Genomic DNA, 21118 nt, shown 5'->3' with positions numbered 1-21118 from the left:
GGCACAGCCGCCAATGGTCGGGTGAAGGAAGTGGGGAATGCAAAAGAGGCCAGAGTCGGAGAAATGCAGAGTTATCGGAGGGATTTAGGGTCCTAGGAGGTTACAGAGATAGGGAGGAGCGAGCCCATGGAGGGATTTGAACACAAGGATGAGAATTTTAAAATCAAGGCGTTGGTGGACCGGGAGCCAATGTAGGTCAGTGAGCACAGGGGTGATGGGTGAACAGGACTTGGTGCGAGTTAGGATACAGGCAGCAGTATTTTGGAAGAGCTGAAGTTTATAACAAAGTATAGATTACTTCAAGTCATTTTGATGTTGTGGAATCCATCCAACAAAAAATAGGATGTATTCAACAGTACTGAGAATTGAGCTATCAGAAAGCAGCTTATAATTACACCTGACTGGTGAATAATTTAAAAAGTAACAAAATACTCCTTAAATCTCCTATATTGAATATTTTCTCATGTTCTGACAAAATTCTATATGAATCATAATTGAGATTTCCAAATAGAAGAAAAGCCCAAGGGCAAGAAAAGAAAAAGCCAGTTGTTCACCTAAGCTTCTCCCTCTAGTACCTTAGGGGAGGTATTTTATATATAAATGATCAGATCTGCTTACATCTTTACAATTTCTCTATCAGCTGTTCTATTTATATAAGAGAATGGAGCCAGAGCGGGAAATGATTATTTTTTTTAAAAAGTGTATTATTGCTTGAGTGGCGGAGTCTTTGGACAGGGCCAGCTCCTGGCAACAGCCTTCCCCTAAACAAGGCAGCAGCTGTGCCACCATGTCAGTCACAGTGGAATATTAGCACTGCAGCTGGTGCTGTATCTGCTGCAGAGTAAAACTTTTCAAATCATTTTATCTTCGTTTTTAAAACAACAATAATAAAATGAACTTTTAGCAACAGTCATAATCAGCAATGCAATAAGACCAGCAATCCGCTCGTTTCACTTTATGAATGAGGTAAAGTTTCTCGCCCCTTAGGGACTTGATGATCACTTTACCTTGGTGATCTGTCTCTTTAAGTTTACTCACTATGAAAACACCTGTTTCTTTGGACTTAACTGTGTCCAAATTTGTTACCTGCACATTAACCAGAAGAAATAAGATATGTTTTTGGTGTAAAAGAGAATTGGCCTATGAAGAAAAACAGCAACAGGGCACCAATTGTCAGACAAAGCATGAAAGCACAAAAAAATACAATAATGGGTAGAGATAAATGGAGAGATAAACCTTGATGATGCCTGCAAACTGGCAGTTTGTTGTGTTTTATTTTGGCTTTGATAGTATATTTATGTTACGTAAGCGGTTCTGTAGTAGTCTGAACCGCTTGTGGCAACTTCCACTGCAGTGCCATCAGGTAAATGAGGAGGTGCTGCTCCTTCCAGAGGTACAGGCACCCGCAAGAATAGATGACTCTCCCAAGCACCTCTGAAAGTGTGTAGCACCTGAGCACCAGCATAAATGACTGCCTCTTGCAGTGTTGGCTGTTGTTTTTTTTCTGACTCAGTAATGCATTTTACCCAGTGCTAGCCGGTATTACTCGTTCTCAGCCATTGGGAAATGGCCCAGCCAGTCTGCAAAATCAGGAGTGCCCCGAATTGGGCATGTTGATTCTCTGCACCTGAATCTCCGACCTACACTCCATCCAACCAGACTTCACACCAAGAGTAGGTTCTCTGAAAAGGTACCCCACAGTTTGCAGCAGTTTTAATTGCAAGTGATAAGTATTAATTTACAAGTGGCAATCTGGAGAGAGATTCTAAAACACACCACCATTAAATTTTATGGTTATAAATGATTGGGACGGGTGACCTAGCAACATGCTGTCAGGGTGAAGCATTAATGCTTTGTAACATGGAATGTTGGATATGGATTAATTCCCACCTTCTCCCACTTCTCCATGCTTTTGGAAGTGAAAAGAAACCCTCTGCTCCCACGTGACACCATTTCCAGTGACTTTCCCTTAGAGCAGATTGGTAGGGTAGTACTCCCAACTGGAAATTTTAAATGTGATATTTAACCTGAAAGAGATTTTAGTGCCAATACCCAATGTAAACATAGTCTATCCACGCTAAAGCTTATAAAGTAACTTCTTAGCAGCAAAGAGGAACTGTAAACACATGGAGACAGGACTTGCCAGACTTGTTATCATTACTGGTAAGTCCTGATTTTGAAATTTCAAGAATGCTACTATTCCACAAATATCAATCAAATTAAAAGCGTATTTGTCCTTGAATAGTGAATGAAAGCTCAGAATGTTCTGGAAAAGTTGACGGGCTGTCAAAGTGACATTTCTGGCCACAAAACAGTTTTTGCTTTATTTCCAATGTAGTAATAATCAGTGCTGAATTAGTGAGCTCTGCGAGGTTGCAGCATTCATTAAGCCACCTCTTATAGAATCCATTGAGCCTCAATAAATGATTCTCTTTTCCACCACAGTAGAAATTCATGATCACAAGGAAACAAATTCTTGCATTAGAGAAAAACATTTCTCAAGTGATTATCGATGGGAATTCTTTGTGTTCTGGCGCCATCTGCAGTTTGTAGTTTTACAATATCATCTAACTGGGCTTGAAGCCATGTTTTTCCTTCCTTTCAGAAATAAAGTTTTGCTCATTTTGTTTTCTTGTACTTCATTAACAATTATTTTATTTTTTTCAGCAATTCCAAAAGTAACTAAACAGTTGTTGATGAACCCGGTCTTCACCTGCGTTGTGCTGTCTGCCTGCATGGAGGTCGCAGCTATCAGTGGGTTCGCTGCTTTTCTGGGCAAGTATCTGGAAAGGCAATTTGGTCTCAGTGCCTCGCACGCCAACCAGTTCATAGGTAAGATAATTATGGTGACTCGTTTACCCTCTGATTTGTATTGTCGTTATCTGGAGGCTGAGATTAAAGAGTACTTGCTATCTTTTTGGTACAAAGGCACCTGTGTAGTACATACAGGGACATCTGCAATTGTTTTAGAGGGTAGAAATTTACAATGATATAATATATAGTGCATACTACACTGTTACTAATGCAATATATTGATATATATGGTGCAGTGTACTTGGAGTCAAATGTGCTGTGCTACAGAGTGGTATTTCATGGGTGCACCCTTGATTCCCCACGTGGCGAATTCCCGATTTAAAGAAAGTGCACTCCCCTGACCAGAACTGATACCGCCTGGACTTGCAGGCTCTGGTCGTCTGCATAGGCCTAATGCACCCAAATACAGGTCCCCTCCCCCCGCCAGCAAGAGACTCAGAGTGCCCACTTCATAATGTTTAAAAGTAAACTAGTTTTGTGTTTAAAAACCTGAATCAGCAAGACATAGATTGCCTAGCTCATGTAAGAATTATTTGACAGTAAGTTGTTCAGGCTCCTGACATTCAGAAATTGCAATTCTACTTCAAGACTGTATGAAATTATGCAATGAGCAAAGCTGCTCATTCCACCAAGTCGGTCCCTTCATATTCTATACATGTCAATGCCCACAATACCCTTCGTTTTATGAACTTCAATCTAGTTCAAAAGTATATTTGTCCAGCTCCTTTTGCTACAGAACTACCTGCTTTTTCCCAGACATCTACTCCACTATTCTGTCAGAGAAGAAAACATTTAATCTTTAGACTCATTTACAATTTGCTAAATGTGTGCCTGTGTCACATAATTGTGAGCTCACAATCCAAATGAAATAATCTATTTACACCCATATGACCCAGGTCTCCTATCACATTGAAAACTCCAGATAATTTTTAATTCACAAATGATACAACAAAACTACAAGATTCAAATTCTTTCATTGTAACTATGGTGACCATCTATTATTTTGTGTAGGATATCTCCCTGAATTCTTAAACGTGTATAAAGATGGCGTCTTGTGTTTTTACTGTCAAAAAATAAACTGCGGCACCTGCCCTCTCTTCCCCCCCCCCCCCCCAAGGGCAGGTGGGTGCCGGAGTTTCCAGCTGCCGTGGGCAGATAGGTGCCAGAGTTGAGCCCGAAGTGATGCTTATGCCTGGCATGTCCCTTGGTAATAACATGCCTTCCCACTGACCCTCCAAACTCTGGCGAGGCCAGCATTGGAAGGCACTAATGTTGGCGTAAACTGCAGATTTTCAGCCCTTGTGTTTTTCTTTAAAGCTGGTAAAATATTTAAGTCTGATTTTCCCAGGCTCTGCTGGCAGCACAGAGCCTCACTGGTAATGGGCATGGGTCAGAAAATTGGGCCCCCAACCTCGCGTGCCTGACTGACGGTGTTCCCAGTTTTTGAATGCATACCCCATAAATGTGCAGGTGGTTTCAGACCACGGAAATGCGATCCTTCATGTAAATGCCCGTTATCGGGAAAGCAGTTCTGATACTCTCATTGTACAGCAATCCATGATACTTGCATTGTATGATGGTCCCGAGAGAATAAATAAATAGCTGTTCGGTTACCCTTGACAGCCATGACTGAGAGGCCCGATTAGAAAGCCCTAGACAGCAGCAGAGCTCAGGTTCCGGCCAATATTCATACTTCTTTGGAGCATGCCAGAGGGAAATCCAAAGAGGAGTGAGTATGCAGCAGGACAAAAAGCAGGCCCACCAAGAAGAGGAGGAGGGCGATATTGGGTGAGATGATGTACTGGCAGGGAGATTTGTGAGGAACTCTATCCACCTCCTGCCACTGAACAAATTTGTTTTTCATAAGAACTCCCACATGCTGTCACTCTAAGAACATGTTTCACATGTCCTCCACTAAAGATAAACTGCCACATTTCAGCGTCTATTAGTACATTTACTGTTTCTTGTGCTTGCACTGTTATAGTTTCCTGTGCTAGTAGAATTATATATATTTTTTCTAATGTACCTCCTTCTCACCTAAAATGGATAATTCTTACTAGATAACGATTCCACAGGCCGTAGTGCCTCAGCTAAGTGACCATTCTTCAAGTGTGAGTCTAGCCAGTGATTGTTTGCATGTTATTTGAGCATGGAGGGCATCACAGCGGAGCCTGATCCTGTCCACACAGCTAGTTTGTAACACTGGGAGCTTGCTAAGGAAGGCTCAGGGTTTTTCCCCCTTTTCACATCCTTTTCATATCTGATGCTCTAGAATTTGTAATGGTCAATTCTGTTGATTGTGTGGATTTCAGTGCCCCTGGCTCAGCTGACTCCTGTGACAGAATCTTTTCTGATGTTGTGGCCTGCTGCTGTGCCTCAATTGCTGAGATCAACTGACTCCAAACAGATTCCCTCTGGGCTGTGTAGCTTACCCACAAGCCCTTGGGGAAGCTACAGCTACGTAATCAGTCACTTTATAGGACATTTTCACTATAATAATCAGAATTTCACTGTTTAGCATATTTATTTTGCTGTAAAGTGAGCGCTTTTGAATTTGTGGTCCATACATTACATCAATGCCTGAGGTCTGTGCTTTAAGAGTGCCTGTTTCTTCCTCAGAGTCTTTGATCTGATGCTGTTCAGGGGAAAATGTCTCAAAAGCAGATGCTGCTCAGAATGCTCAGTACTTGATCTGAGTTGCATTAAGCAGTGAGGTGCCTAATGGAGGCTGTAGCCTCTTCCAGCAGGGAAAATCAGATGGGACAGTGATGTATAATGGTTGATGGTGCTTCCCTCCTCCCAAGCAACTACCAACAGGGGGTATTGGCAAGTGATTGAGAGCACACAGTGCATTCGCCTTCATGGTTTTAGGGTCTAAAAACGAGGGGGGTTCAGGTGGAGAAAGGAGATAAAGGTTACAGTGACAGGGGGAAGATGATCAGAAAATACCTCCAGGAAAAAGAAAGGAAAATAAAATAAAGCTCCTTAGATAGTTTCCTGCTGCTTTCTATCAAATGCATTGCAATCACTACATTTGTAGGGTATTTCTGGCTAGGTTTCCCATCAATCTGTTGACAGTACTGGATTTTGAAAAGAACAAACTGGTTATTTCACAACCATCGCAATTTTTTCCATTCTGGCCTCTGGCTGTCAGGGGTTGGACTGCTAGATCTGGCCACCCGCTGGAAACACGTGTAGGTCGGCTCCAAATGGCTTCTCTTTGCAAGGGGCTGCATTAAGCATAAAAAAAGTCACTTTGTGTATGTTTTCAAGGTCCATGCTGCTTCATACCCCATCCCTCCCAGTGGGGCCTACTTCCACCCTCCAAGAGGTTGTAATGCATCTTCTCAATCGGCATGCCAGCCTCAAAATAATGCTGGGTCCCTGTGAGGCCGAGGACGTGTGAACTCCCAGCGTGGGCTCTGCTCCCTCTGACATGGGTGCCCTTGTAAGATAGAGGTTTGGCTTCTTACAAAGTCCCATGGATACTGGCAGCAAAGGCTGGGACCCAGCATTTTCCAGATCCCCAGCCCTAGCCTGTTTAACAGCTATTCCGCTGCACACATGCATTGGGAAGGGTGCAGGAATATGCCACCAGAATAATCTCATAAAAAAGAAAGACTTGCATTTATGTAGCATCTTTCATGATCTTGAGACGTCCCTAGCGCTTTACAGCCAATGAAGTACTTTTGAAGTGTAGTCACTTGTAATGTAGGGAACGCGGCAGCCAACTTGCACGCAGCAAGGTCCCACAAACAGCAGTGTGATAATGGCCAGATAATCTGTTTTAGTGATGTTGGATGAGGGATAAATTTTGGCCACGACACCGGGGAGAACTCCCCTGCTCTTCTTTGAAATAGTGCCATGAGATCTTTTGCGTGCACCTGAGAGGGCAGACAGGGCGTCGGTTTAACGTCTCATCTGATTTTCCAATTGTCTAGTCCTGATGTGGAGCCTTGCCCACCAGGAGTGCATATTGGTAAGTTGTGTGCGCTCAGCCCTTGATTTTAGACAGAAAATTGTGAGGCGTACTTGAGCGATTTCCCAATACATGCTCCTGGCAGCTACAGCTCTGTGCCGGGGGAGTGCAATAATAAAGTTCACCCTCAACTGTGAAGCAAGCAAGCTGTGAGGAAAGTTTGCAGAAGCTTGAATACTATGGTATGGAAAGAAAATAGTTAGGGGGGAACTTTATTGATGATATCAAATAGTATGCATAGAGTAAATTCAGAATATCGCTTCAAATTAAACAAGGAAAACAGGGAAGATGGTTTGTATTTAAATTACTGTGAAGTAAATTTATAAACAGATATTAGAGTATTCTGTCGGGTTGGGTAACAGAAACAAAAACAGTGGGGTCATTTAAAATGCAGCTGAATGCTATATTGGAAGACTAGACAGATAAGCTTCAATGGGCTGAAAAGGATTTTGTTAATTGGTTCAATCATAGAAAGGTTACAGCATGGAAGAAGGCCATTCGGCCTGCCGAGTCCATGCCGGCTCTATGCAAGAGCAATCCAGCTAGTCCCACTCCCCCGTCCAATCCCCGAAGGCATGCAAATCCAGTTCCCTTTGGAAGGCCATGATTGAATCTGCCTCCACCACCCCCTCGGGCATTACATTCCAGATCCTAACCACTCGCTGTGTAAAATCATTTTTCCTCATGTCACCTTTGGTTCTTTTGCCAATCACCTTAAATCTATGTCCTCTGGTTCTTGACCCTTCCGCCGATGGGAACAGTTTCTCTCTATCTACTCTGTCTAGACCCTTCATGATTTCGAATACCTCTATCAAATCTCCTCGCAACCGTCTCTGTTCCAAGGAGAACAACCCCAGCTTCCCCAGTCTATCCACGTAACTAAAGTCCCTCATCCTTGGAATCATTCTAAGGCCTTCACATCTTTCCTAAAGTGCAGTGCCCAGAACTGGACACAATTCTCCAGTTGTGGCCGAACCAGTGTTTTATAAAAGTTCATCATGACTTCCATACTTTTGTACTCTATGCCTCTGTTTATAAAGCCCAGGATCCCGTATACTTTTTTTAACCGCTTTCTCAACCTACCCTGCCACCTTCAACGATTTGTGCACGTATACCCCCAGATCTCTCTGTTCCTGTATCCCTTTTAGATTTGTGCCCTCTAGTTTATATTGCCTCTCCTCATCCTTCCTACCAAAATGTATCACTTCGCATTTTTCTGCATTAAATTTCACCTGCCATGCGTCCGCCCATGCCACCAGCCTGTCTATATCCTCTTGAAGTCTATCACTATCCTCCTCACTGTTCACTACACTTCCAAGTTTTGTGTCATCTGCAAATTTTGAAATTGTGCCCTGTACACCCAAGTCCAAGTCATTAATATATATCAAGAAAAGCATTGGTCCTAGCAACGACCCCTGGGGAATACCACTGCCATCATCATTGAGTAAATCAGTTCTTTATGTCACAGGAAGCTCCTGCTAATTAAGTCAATTAAGCCATATTCTATTTAGATCGCATACAGCATTTGAAGGTTTCAGTCAAGGAGATAAACAGTTCAGGCTCTATCACTGAGATCTGGGACTGTTCAGTGACCTGCATTCTAGCTTTTGAAAGTGATACAAAATAGGAACTCAAAGGAGTAGAAACAAGCACAATAAACACTCACATTTACAAAATACACAAATTATTTACAGAAATAGAAAAAACACAAATATTGGATAACCCCCGAAAACGGGCGCTGGGGTCACAGTTTGCGATTAATCTCTACCCGGTCGTAGCGATGCAGGCAGCACATAACATTCGTGCTGCCTGATGATTTCGGTGATTGCTGCGTGCAGCCAGCACTACATGCGCTGCTGAGTGAATGTACACACCAGCAGGGGGCCCCAATATCGGTAGTGTCCAGCTGTACTTAAAGGCAGCCTGCATCTCTTAAAAGGGAGGTGCACTGTGGCTGCAGGAAGCCCTTTGGGAAGTGCTGGAAGATATTGAGGAAATACTGGGCCTGCAAGAGAGCGTGCACCAAGGTTCTCGGATGTTGCACCAAAGGCCTTGGTGGAAGAAGTGTTCAGACGGAGGGCCATCCTGTATCCACTGGGGGGGCAGGAGGCCCTCTAGACATATGCTGAAGAGGCAGTGGGAGGCTGTGGCGGATGAGGTAAATGCCAGGAGCATCGCACCACGCACATGGATGCAGTGCAGGAAGAAGTTCAATGTTTTGACACGAATGGTCAAGGTGAGTGCATTCAACTGTCACGTGGCGCATCCTATTAACTGCACTACTAGCCTCATTCACTGCTCCATGCACTACACCCCCCGTCACCCACCTATCAACAAACTCTTTCAATCAGGATGTAACCCTACGAATCAGACCACATACCAACTCATAGGTCACACACACTGACAGCTATTCAACCATAATCATCCATAGCTGCTTCATCCAAATATCTTGCAGGACACTCACTGACAAACTTCCCTCTTGTAGGAGAAGGTAGCGCACAACAGCGGGCAGCAGGAAAGAACTGGGGGGAGGACTGGCACGCCTACACTTCCCCCATGGAGGCAACAGTGCTGTCCATCATTGGACGGGCTGTCGCTGAGGCCGTGGCCACTGGCGGTGCTGGAGATATTGATGATGAGGGTCTTTGCATACCGAATCCTCCTTCTCGTTTCTCACTTCTCCCTCAGCCAACAGTCTTTTCTGACTCACGTGCTGCAGATGGTGTGAGCACACATGTCTTACTTTCTCCTCTCCCCACACCACAACTCAACCCGTGTCACTTTGTTATTTCAGATCACTAAGAACTGGAACCGGCACCGTCAGAGGAGGCAGAGGAAGATGACAGTGATGTTGCAGACACTCCATCACTCGATCTTACACCCGCAGCCACCAGCTCAGCGACTGACGCTGCGCGTACTTTAGAAGCTAGGATAGAGGAGTGATCGGCACCTGGTGAGACACCGGGCACAAATGCGTAGGAGCCGGGACAGGGGGAAATGGATACAGCAGATGCCAGCTCGCTGGAGGGCGATGTCCCACACAAGTTCTGCCGCAGGGGAGTCAGAGGAGGACTTCGATGGGCCAGGCTACGGAAGAAGGCTGATGGGCGTACACAACCAAGTGCTTGGTGCACTGAAAAGCCTGCCAGAAAGCCTGCTCACAATGTCAAGGGGCATGGAGGAGTCCAGCTCCAACTTGGCACAGGGCTTTGCGCAGAGCTTGGAGCCCATCCTTTCCCACATGGAAGGGTTGGTCACGTCCATCAGCACATCTGCTGAACCCACCATGATGCAGCGTCAGATGACTGATGTCACAGTTTCCATTGCAGCATAAACTGTTGCCATCCAAGGTCTGACTGCTGTGTTTGGAGCTCAGTCTGCTGCTATTGTGACTCTGGATTCTGCTGTGGAACTGGACTTCCAGGGTGTCATAGCAGTCCAGCAATCTGTTCTCCGGCAGATCACCAGGATTGCTGAGGTGCTACTCAGGAGAGAGTCAGTGGCGCCATGGAAGACGAACCTGCTGTCTTCTCGCTGGATGACAGCATTCCTACTCCCATCCCTGCCACTCCGCACGTGCCCTTATCATTGCTTGGCAGCCAGCCAGGCCAGACTGCTGCAGTCCTGCCGGCCCTGAGCTGCTCGTGGTTGCCCTCCAAGCCCATCTGCACTCTCCTCAACTGAAGGCCAGCAGCCTTCCACCACCATGCTCCAGCCACTAGGGATGTACCTTGTAGGAGCACTAGGAAAGGTAAAGACACACGAAAAACAGGCACGAAGGGAATGCACAAGGGTGATTAGTATCAGTTTGTTTGAATCATTTGGTGTGTAAATCTATAAATGTGGTTATGAATTTGTATTTGGTGGTGGTTTTTATTTTTGCGATGAGCTGAGGGAGGAAGCAATGTGTAATCATGAGGAGGGCGATTTGATGGTCATGTGAGAGAGGAAAGGTAAGGAGTGTGGGACTTTTGGTTAATGGGGAGGTGTCGTTGAGCTACTGGTGTCGCTCGTTAATCATCCGATCACGCAGTGCCCCGGCAGACAGGGCCTGTCTACCTTGTTGCCTCTCTGCCTCTTCCTCCACTTCCGCCACCACCTCCCTCTTCTGGCAGCTTGTCCTGCTCTGCGTGGCCTCTCTGCATTCTCCCAGTCATGTTCAATTCCCAGAGGAAGCTCTAGCAGACCACCCATGTCTGGAAGCAGCTTTGATCAGCACAATATTTTAAATGTTACTAACAGTACTGCACGACCACCCAGACCACTCTCCATATAATATTGCAAATTTCTCCAAGTATAGGAAACTTCCACAAACACCCACAATTGTACCAGCAGCCAGAATAACTAATCCAGCAACTAATCTGTAACTCCTGCATGATCCCTTTAAATAGTGCCGGTGGGGAGTCCTTCATTCTCTTTAACTCCTGTTCAGCTGTGAGAGGTTAGGACAGTGCGTTGGCTGGAGCGGGGAGTTCCAAAATGCCGCCAGCTGTTTCAAATCAGAGTTGCACATTGATTTACGTTATAATCTCCCTACGCTACATGCTGCTGGCGTTTGTTAGGTACGTGTGCGTAAACGCCTTTTACCAATATGGCATCCTGCGCACGTCACGCCGGAAATGTGCACACGCCTCTCGGGCACCATTTTTGGGGCTTAGGAGTCCGCGTAGCGCCTACTGAACGGGCGCTACATGGCCCAATTTCGCCTCTGATAATTCTTTGTAATGAGTAGTATTTTCCCCAGTTTTGTCCCCTCCTCCTCAAGGTGTGGGTTCATGCTGGGATATTGTTTCACAGGTACTGGTAGCCCTCTGATACCTCAACCAAGCAAGGTTTGATAGTGAGTGTCAGGAAGACATTTGACACTGGAGGCATCACAGCTGAGTCTGTTCTTTTTTTTTTATTCGTTCACGGGATGTGGGCGTCACTGGTGAGGCCAGCATTTATTGCCCATCCCTAATTGCCCTCGAGAAGGTGGTGGTGAGCTGCCTTCTTGAACCGCTGCAGTCCGTGTGGTGATGGTTCTCCCACAGTGCTGTTAGGAAGGGAGTTCCAGGATTTTGACCCAGCGACGATGAAGGAACGGCGATATATTTCCAAGTCGGGATGGTGTGTGACTTTGAGGGGAACGTGCAGGTGGTGTTGTTCCCATGCGCCTGCTGCCCTTGTCCTTCTAGGTGGTAGAGGTCGCGGGTTTGGGAGGTGCTGTCGAAGAAGCCTTGGCGAGTTGCTGCAGTGCATCCTGTGGATGGTGCACACTGCAGCCACTGTGCGCCGGTGGCGAAGGGAGTGAATGTTTAGGGTGGTGGATGGGGTGCCAATCAAGCGGGCTGCTTTATCTTGGATGGTGTCGAGCTTCTTGAGTGTTGTTGGAGCTGCACTCATCCAGTCAAGTGGAGAGTATTCCATCACACTCCTGACTTGTGCCTTGTAGATGGTGGAAAGGCTTTGGGGAGTCAGGAGGTGAGTCACTCGCCGCAGAATACCCAGCCTCTTCTCACTTGATATCCACACATGCACACTTTCCAGCATGGGTCACTGGATTACAATCAAGAACAGGCCCTGGGACACTGTGGTCAATTGTGGCACTCCTAGTAGAAACCTGGCTGAGATCAGTTCACTCAACACAGACTAGAGGTTGAGTCTGGGGCCTTCTGGTCCATATTGACTCAATGGCACACCACTCATCCACTAACTCAGTGAGGAGACTTTCTGATTTGATTTTTAAAAGGGGTCTTGATGGTGAAAGCCCCTCTTTAGCAAATTCGATGTTGAGCTTTTGTTGAAGCACAAGAAATCTGTAACAATGCTGATAAGAGCAGCTAGTGGGCTAAGAACAATAGAGGTGATTTAATTACTGCCGTGTTCAAACAGCTTCAGCTATGCTCCTTGTATGGTATCAGATCTTTCCACAGCTCTAGAAGCCCTAACCAGCCAATATGAATCATTGCTCAACAGCGAACAGCCTTTGGATCTGAAAACTAACGCACATGTGCCTAAATGATTAAAATATTGCAGTCTTGGCAGAAAGGCATAGGACGTGGCTCCAGCTGAAGTCTGACGAGCTATTTTAATTCAATGGACTCAATTTCAAAAGCAAAGTCCAGGGGCGGGGCAGCAAAGAAAATCGGAGAAATCCAGAGCGGGCAAGATTCCCGGCTCCAACCTACTGAAGAACGCGCATGGCCCAGAGTCATCTGAGTGCGCGCACCGTTCCCGAATCCGGAAGTCCCGCCGGCAATTAAAGCCAGCGGGACGATATTTAAACAAGCAAATGTATCTCATTGAGGTACTTAAGATAGTTTATTTTTGGCATATTGGCCACTTAAAAAGATTTTGACTTTACCTGGGCGGCTTTCCTACAGCTTCCGATTCACAACCAGGTGGGAAGGGCCGGATCAGTGAAAAATAAACTAAATAAATTAAATGAAATTACATTTCCCATTGTAAAAAAAATAAATAAACATACCTTACAAACGATGCCGCCTACATCCCCCTGCTCGATGTCTCTCCAATGTCCGATGTCTCTCCCCCCGACGACGGGTGATGTCTCTCCCTCCCTTTCCGATGCCTCCCCCCCTCGCCCCGATGATATCCAATGTCTTCCCCCCCCCCACTCCGATGCCCGATGTCTCTCACCGCCACCCCCCCCCCCCCCCCCGACGATGTCCGATGTCTCCCCCCTTCGATCTTTGTCTCCCTCCGCCCTCCCCCCCCGCTCTCTCCCGCAACGGCCAATGAGGTCTCTCTCTCTCTCTTTCTTCCCCCCCCCCCACCCCCCACCTCGGATGTGCAGCTCCTGTCGTTAGCCAGCCTTTCCATCGCAGGAAAATGATGTTGGGGTAAATTTTACAATTTAGCTCTCCTTGTTCACAGCTCCACGCAATGGGAGTACATATTGGACATTTGGGTGCGGAGGTCAGTGTGCCGCAGCCCACACGATTTTGTAGCCATTAAAACCAGGCTCACCAACATCTGTGCCCAAATTTCTGGTGCCCTTTCCTGTAACATGAAGCTCTGCATTGGGAGGGCTAAATCATAAATTGATCGCATTAACCATTGTGCCTCGATTTCTGACCCTCTCCCTCTGTCTTTCTTTCTCTCTGTATCTGGTGGGGGAGGGCTGGGAATCGGGGGTGGAGGGGTGCGGAGCGGGCAGTGAACCATCCGGCCTACCGGAGCATGAGGCCTGGGAGATTTTGTTGGAGGTCAGGCAGTTGCCAGGGATCCATGGTAAGGTAAGGATTTGGGGGGAGGGTTGGCAAGTTTCCGATTGTGTGGGGTGGGGATGCCCGGGACAGGGGAAGCCCAAGGTATCCTTGTGGGACCAGCGGGGAACTCCTTAAAATTTTAAGTAGTCACTTATTTGGTCCTCCTGTGGCCAGGATCCTTGCTGGCGGACTGGAAACTGTCAGGTCCTTAGTCTGGCCCGTGGTTAAAATGTTGTCTGTGTGCGGGTAGGAGGGTTTGAAATCAATCCTTTTGTCCCCATCTGTCTGTTTCTGCCCCTCTTTCCTGCCTTCATTTTATTAGTCACAATGTTTCCATACAATTTCTACTGCTGACGCACCATGACTACAGTGTGTACTGTCTACAGGATGCACTGCAGTAACTTGCCAAAGCTTCTTAGCAGCACCTCCCAAACTCATGATCTCCACCACCTAGAAGGACAAGGGCAGCAGGTACATGGGAACACCATCACCTCCAGGTTCCCCTCCAAGTCACACACCATCCCGACTTTGACATATATCGCCGTTCCTTCCTGTAGAGACAAGAGCCGATGGATTTTTGCCCAATTTGGCAGGAGGCTCCTGCAACAGGTGCAGGATCCTTCTTTGCACATTTAAATTGGGTCAGTGGTGCTTTCAGCTGGCCGCCAGGGATTCCTGAAAGCAGTGCAATCAGTATGGCAGCAGCCACATCACCACCACATATAGGACCCTGGAAATTGGTGTACGTTGTTGCCTATTTTACTCGTGATAAACGAGCGAAATGCATACCAATTTCTACCCTAGCATGTTTTGACAAGATTATTTTTCTGTGTTTTTTTGCTGGAAAGGTTTATTAAGAGTTATTGAAAGGAATAGAAGGATATATTGATAGGGTTAGATGAAGTATGGAGGGAGGAGGTTTGTGTGAAGCATAAACACCGGCATGGACCTGTTGGGCCGAATGGCCTGTTTCTGTGCTGTACATTCTATGTGATTTTGTGCAATAGTTAAGAAACTCTGGTATAAGTCATTTTTCTGCAATGCGCCTCTTTAAAGTGATTGAACACTTGAAAGTGGCTTGATGCTCTGAAATTACCTAGGGACTCCTGGAGTATTGGGAACATGTGCATTTTTTTTTCTTGCACATTCAAGATACAGATTTGGTGATACAACATGGAGCTTTGAAATATTGGCCCTAAATTTCCTTGTTTTTTTTGTGGTAACAATGCTGTATTCTGGGCAGGTGGGGTGGAATCTGGAGTGGCACCCATTCACATTTCAAAATTTCAAGCCGATTTTGGGGTGAACGCATAATACATCCGCTCACAAATGGGTGGGCACCTGCAAATAACATCACGCAATGTAATTACTGAATTTGTGTCCTTAGCAGTGTTGACCATAAGGGACGCCTGTTCACCCCTGACATCCAACATTGCTAAGGGCGTCTGAAGCATTTAAAGGTTAAAAGGCTGGGGATTCCCAATGGAAACCGGCTTATTATTAAAAGAATAAGCCAGGTTTTTTTTTAACAATTTTTGGGTGCAAGCTATGAGCAGGACTCAATTACAGTTCTCTGAGGCAGGTTGTGCCATAAATGGCGTGGGCACTCACCAACAGTATTCTAATGGTCCTTCCCCCCAGAATTTGAGGCATGGTCAGGGGCGTATCAGTGGGGTGTAAGGAAATTCCAATCTGATTGTGTGCAACCCCATTGTGTTTGAAAAAGATTTAGAAGCTGCTAGGTTAGGAGATTGGAACCTCTGTTTTTTTTTATTCGTTCACGGGATGTGGGCGTCGCTGGCAAGGCCGGCATTTATTGCCCATCCCTAATTGCCCTCGAGAAGGTGTCCAGGAGTGTAATATCACACTTCTACTTTGCATATCTCATTTTGACTACAATTAAACTTCACCAGAGCAAATCTTAGATTTGCATCTTTTCTAATTAGGAAAGACTTTTGCAATGCGATCTAAAACTAATTAGAATCCATCTCACATTAACTACCCTTTGGCTATAAAAGTCAGATGCAGTGGTTTAATTTGGGCAGACAAGTCTGGAATGAGCAGCTATAATTTATAACAATGTCAAATGAAATGATTAGTACGAGTCTTCATCTCCTGAATGTTGAGTACCACACTATTTTCACCCAAGGCTGCAGCTAGAAATAGTTAATTGGTTCTCTGCATCAGGACGTCTACATTTCAGCATCTTAAGACTGTAGATTAAACTTTTCCTAAAAGCAAAAGATCACTCAGATTTGTACAGGATAACTTTTCTAAGGGGTGGTGTACTCCAGTTGGGGTGTTTTCCACCAGGCACATTTTCTGGAACATCAGGAACAGTATTTTCCAAGATCCTTGCTACAGCATAATCATGTTGCCATGGTGAAAGCTTGAAGTCTACATCTACTGCAGCATGATCATCTACCATGTGGTCTTATGAGTTTTATTATTTTTAATTAGTTTTTATTTAAAAAATGTAGAGTGTTAGACTTGATCAGCAATATGATAACATCATCATTGCCCATACTGTTGTAACTTCTTTTTAAACATGTGTTTTTTGCAAGATGTGTGACAATATGACTAACTCACGATTTTTAATTTTATTTTTAATATATCAATTTAAAAAAAAACTATTGCATAAGTGCACCAGTTTTTAAAATGTTTATTTTCTGTGCAAATTCTTCCATTACTGGAGAAATGTGAGGCTGTTTGCTCAGATCTCATTGGCCTTTGCTAATCCACTGCACCACCAGTACAGAGGAATGGGAGGCAGTCCCACTGGCACAGCCATGCAACTTTCATTGCTGCCTTTACTTTTGATACTGTCACAATTTACAATAGAAAAGCAAAGGCATGGAACTGCATTGGTGCTTTCAACTGTTGAAAACTCATTGGGGTAAATTTTTGACTTCACAATATGGACGTTAATTTGTCAGAGCAAATCGCCCACACCTTATAGAACCCGCTCAATTTTTATTCCATTGATTTCAATAGAATGAAAATTGGGCAGGCAATCCATTCCTCCAGATCATGCAGTGAAGAGGAAAATTTACCCCATTATGTTTTTGAAGAGTTGGATTGTACAAACGTCAGAGCAGCAAACAGGAATCAGCTTGTAGATTGATTTCTGATATGGTGCCTCCACACAGGGTTGCTTTTGATAGTGAGCTTGCCAGTAATGTGAAGCACCCACTGTAAGTGCCAATGGAACTAACGTTAGGGATGGGCAATAAATGCTGGCCTCGCCAGCGACGCCCACATCCCATGAACGAATAAAAAAAAAAGCCCTCACTGGGCAAGGGTTTTGCTGGGTGTCTCCGACAGAACATTCTAGCAGCAGCAGAGCTATGTAGCATCTTCTGTTGGATCTGCCATTTTACTTCTGTCTGGGTGAGCTCACTTCTTAGCAGTGCTCCTGCCATCACTGACCTTCTCCCAAGATTGTGATTTCTGGGCAATTGCAACTTTGCCCATGCCCAGTTTTCCTATTATTCTCAAAACTGCTCCACAGTTTCAATGGGCCAGATTTGGCATCAAGGGATTCAACATAAAAACATTACGTAAAAGCAGCATAAAAGCATATTTAAGGTGATTGGCAAAAGAACCAAAGGTGACATGAGGAAAAACTTTTTTACACAGAGAGTGGTTAGGATCTGGAATGCACAGCCTGAGGGGGTGGTGGAGGCAGATTCAAACGTGGCCTTCAAAAGGGAACTGATAAGTACTTGAAAGGAAAAAATTTGCAGGGCTACGGGGATAGGGCGGGGGAGTGGGACCAGCTGGATTGCTCTTGCATAGAGCCTGCGCGGACTCGATGGGCCGAATGGCCTCCTTCTGTGCTGTAACCTTTCTATGATTCTATGATTCTAAATGAATTGTACTTTGATAAGCGGCTGGCACAGGAATTAGCCAAAAGTAAAAGAAAATACTGGGGCTGATTCTTTGACCAGCACTTCCAGCGAGCAACGGCACCTGAAGGGAGAGAAGGTCGAGAAATGATGGGCCCACAGCCCATACATCACATCCATTAAAATAAATGAATGGAAAAACATGCACTGTGGGCCTGTGATTTCCCAGCTTGGGATCCCTGCGATCACCACTCCTTGCTAAGAACACCCAATTGCAGAATCAATCCTACTACGTCTAAGAATACCAGATTAGTCCATCAAAGTAGTTAAAGTAGGTTTTGAAATGAATACTTTCCATATATTGAGAGCAGCTATTTACAGCTTGGAGGAAATTATTAACTGCTTTGTGTCACAAGATGATGATGCCTTCTGCTAATTACTGGTGGCTAAGATACAGACATTATAAATATGAAAATAGGTCATGTTTTAGATAGATTTCATTTTTTAAAAACAGGCTTTTAAAGTGAATCATAGTTTTGTGTGCTAATGGCTATCCTGCACTAAAAATGAAGTTCCAATATGCTGAAGTCCTAATTTTTTATGTAATTGCAGACACCAGTGTGATATTGTGATCTAAAGGGAACAAAATGGTTACTAATGAACTTTCAGCAGCATTTGAAGGCTGTTATCAGTGGGTGGAAAATCTGCCCTTTGAAACATGCCTTTCCTGTTTAAGTGGCATTATTAAAAACAGCTCAATGCTAAGATGACAAATTTGAGAAGTGTTCTATCCTTTAAATATGAGCTGATTGGAGCCTAGAGTTTCCCTTCGGTCAAAAATAGAAGGATAAAAGCAAGTTGGTCCCATTTAGAGCAGACTGTACTTTCTTTCACTGCTCCTCGGTCACACTGAATCATTTCTGAAACTCTTCATGTTCGAAATTCCGCCCTGTCCTTTCAGCACTCACCGAACCCACACAAAGGGCTGTCTTTAATGGATACTGACTCTCTTATTTCAGTAAAGGACAAGAGTTGCTGGTAATTTTTCAGGCCATCCACACTTAGATATGTAATTCTACTTTGCCCTCTCAGGTAATTGATTTCAGAAATCTGTTATGGAAAATGCCTTTCGGTCTCCAACAACTGTGATGTTCCTCACTAGCACAAACAACAGATGCTCCAAGTTGGATGACAGTTAATATTTGCCTGAGGCATTTGGCCTTTTTTTTAAAAAAAGGTTCAATAAAAATAGAGACCAGAGTTTACCAAATTACTCATGTTTTCCTTTAGGGAGGTTGTTTTTGACTTACATTTGGTAATCCATCCATCCATTACAGATAAAATGTACGATACATTTTCTACTCTTCCACTGTGGATATTGTGAGGTATTTCTCTCTGAGTAGAAGTGAAAATCTTGCCTGATTTTCCCCCTCCTACACCCAGGCTTGCTAAGACCAGATGCAGCACCCCTGTGACTGGCTTAACTGAGCTCAGCTAACTCCCTTCTTCCTAACTTTTTCTTAAAATTAGCTAAAGGAGGGAAGTATAGCGATGTATCTCAACACAAGGTGGCATTTTTTCACCTCTTTCCCCTCCTTTTTTCCTAAGAGTTACCTCATGGGGGGATAAATGGGGAGCGGCGGAGCGGGAGCAGCTCTGAGGAAGTTCCTGACCCTGGTGAGATTTGGGGTAGAACTTTCAACTTTGGTGGGGCTGTAAAACGGCAGATATCGGATTGACTTCAATGGAAAGATAAATTGGGTGAAGTGTATAAGGGGCGGCCGATCTGACATTGCCTGTTTTATGCCCCTGCCGAAGTGGATGAAACCTACTGTCTTTATGGTCTACATGGCTCAGTACTACACCAAACATTACTTTTACCCATTGAGCATCATTGAAATAGAGTTTTTTTTACAGTCGACAGTTTGAGGTTACGGGAATGATCTCAGGAAGGCTTCATAATGAATAACAAAATTCTATCTGGATTTCAGTATATACTTGAAGAATCTCAGATGACATTTTACAAACCAACGCAATTAAAGCACCCAGGAAATGAAAATCCACAGCCCTTCTGGTGCGTTCCTGCCACAGGACCAGCAAGACCTTGATATGCTGGTTCCTGATCTTCCCCACAAGTTTCTGCGAGACTTTGTTTGGAGCAGAACCTCAATCTGCCCCAAAGAAGGTTTCCCTTGTCATAGGGGTTAAGGTCAATGGGAGGGTACTCCCAGGCCTGAAGTTTCCTCAGCCCTGGCCTAGGGGTCAACTGGCAGCTGATTCGATCAATGAGAAGAGGCGACTGGCCTGCCAGCCTGGGATGTGGCCGGGACCCCCTGGAGATTTTTAAAATTTAATTTTTTTTTTAGTCTCCATATATGGGCCACAATCCACATATTTCTGGGAGGGTCCCAGCATCCCCCTCCCGAGTGAGCAACCTCTGCCATGTATCGTGGCCTCCTTCGACTGGTGAGCACCCATGATGCGCTCCTAGTGGTGCGGGTCCACGCTTAGATTAATAAAACCAGAGAACCTCTCCCAGAGAGTATGTCGGGATCAGTCGTGGGTGTTCCCAATGGGTGCATCCCGGATGTTAGCCACCACAGATTTTCAGGGGCCCAATCTCTTTGCTGATTCAAAGATGCATTTCAGCAGGGGCACTCTTTCTATTGTGTGGTTTATGTGCTTCACAAGAGTGGTTCATTGTCTTTCCTGTGTTTCTCTTATTAGGAGTGACTGCCGTTCCTTGTGTGTGCCTCGGAATTTTCATGGGTGGCTTTGTGCTGAAGAAAATGAGCCTGACTCCACTGGGAGCCATTAAAATGACTATGACTGTAAACATGCTGTCAACGGCTACGTACGTTATGCTGCTGTTTCTGGGCTGTGAAACGGGGCCGGTTGCTGGAGCAACAGTCGCCTATATGAACGGGTAAATAGCAACGATTACACTGGTTTTATTGGGGAGTTGTTCGACACGAGCTCAATTTAAGGTTGCTCTGGGGTCTAACTGCGATCAGCTGCTTTTTTTCCCTTCTATTTTTCATGAAAGGAAAACTTTTCATAATAGACAGAGCATTCCACAAATATTTATTTCCAGCGCTGATTTATTTTTAGAATTCCACTTACAGGAGAATGGAATGTTTCAAAGTGGAGATTTTCCATTTGCTGATGGCAGCCTTCTCACACTGCTGAGCAATCACTGGCAGTCTTCCTTTCACCAGAACACCATGTCACCCTGTCAATAAATCAAGTTCAAAGATTACGGACTG

The 21118-nt window shown here is 45.0% G+C and overlaps 1 protein-coding gene across 1 annotated transcript in view; it reads left to right on the top strand.

Annotated features, from left to right (window-relative positions):
* LOC137320917 (solute carrier organic anion transporter family member 3A1-like) overlaps positions 1–21118 on the top strand; it is a 304829-nt gene that overhangs the window by 257330 nt on the left and 26381 nt on the right. The window contains exons 5-6 of the mRNA XM_067982907.1: positions 2668–2832; positions 20580–20778. Of these exons, the coding sequence (XP_067839008.1) occupies positions 2668–2832; positions 20580–20778 (364 nt within the window). The remainder of the gene's footprint in view (positions 1–2667; positions 2833–20579; positions 20779–21118) is intronic.

Source organism: Heptranchias perlo, chromosome 4 (assembly GCF_035084215.1).
Source record: "Heptranchias perlo isolate sHepPer1 chromosome 4, sHepPer1.hap1, whole genome shotgun sequence".
Taxonomy (NCBI): domain Eukaryota; kingdom Metazoa; phylum Chordata; class Chondrichthyes; order Hexanchiformes; family Hexanchidae; genus Heptranchias; species Heptranchias perlo.
This window is presented reverse-complemented; position numbering and strand designations above follow the sequence as displayed.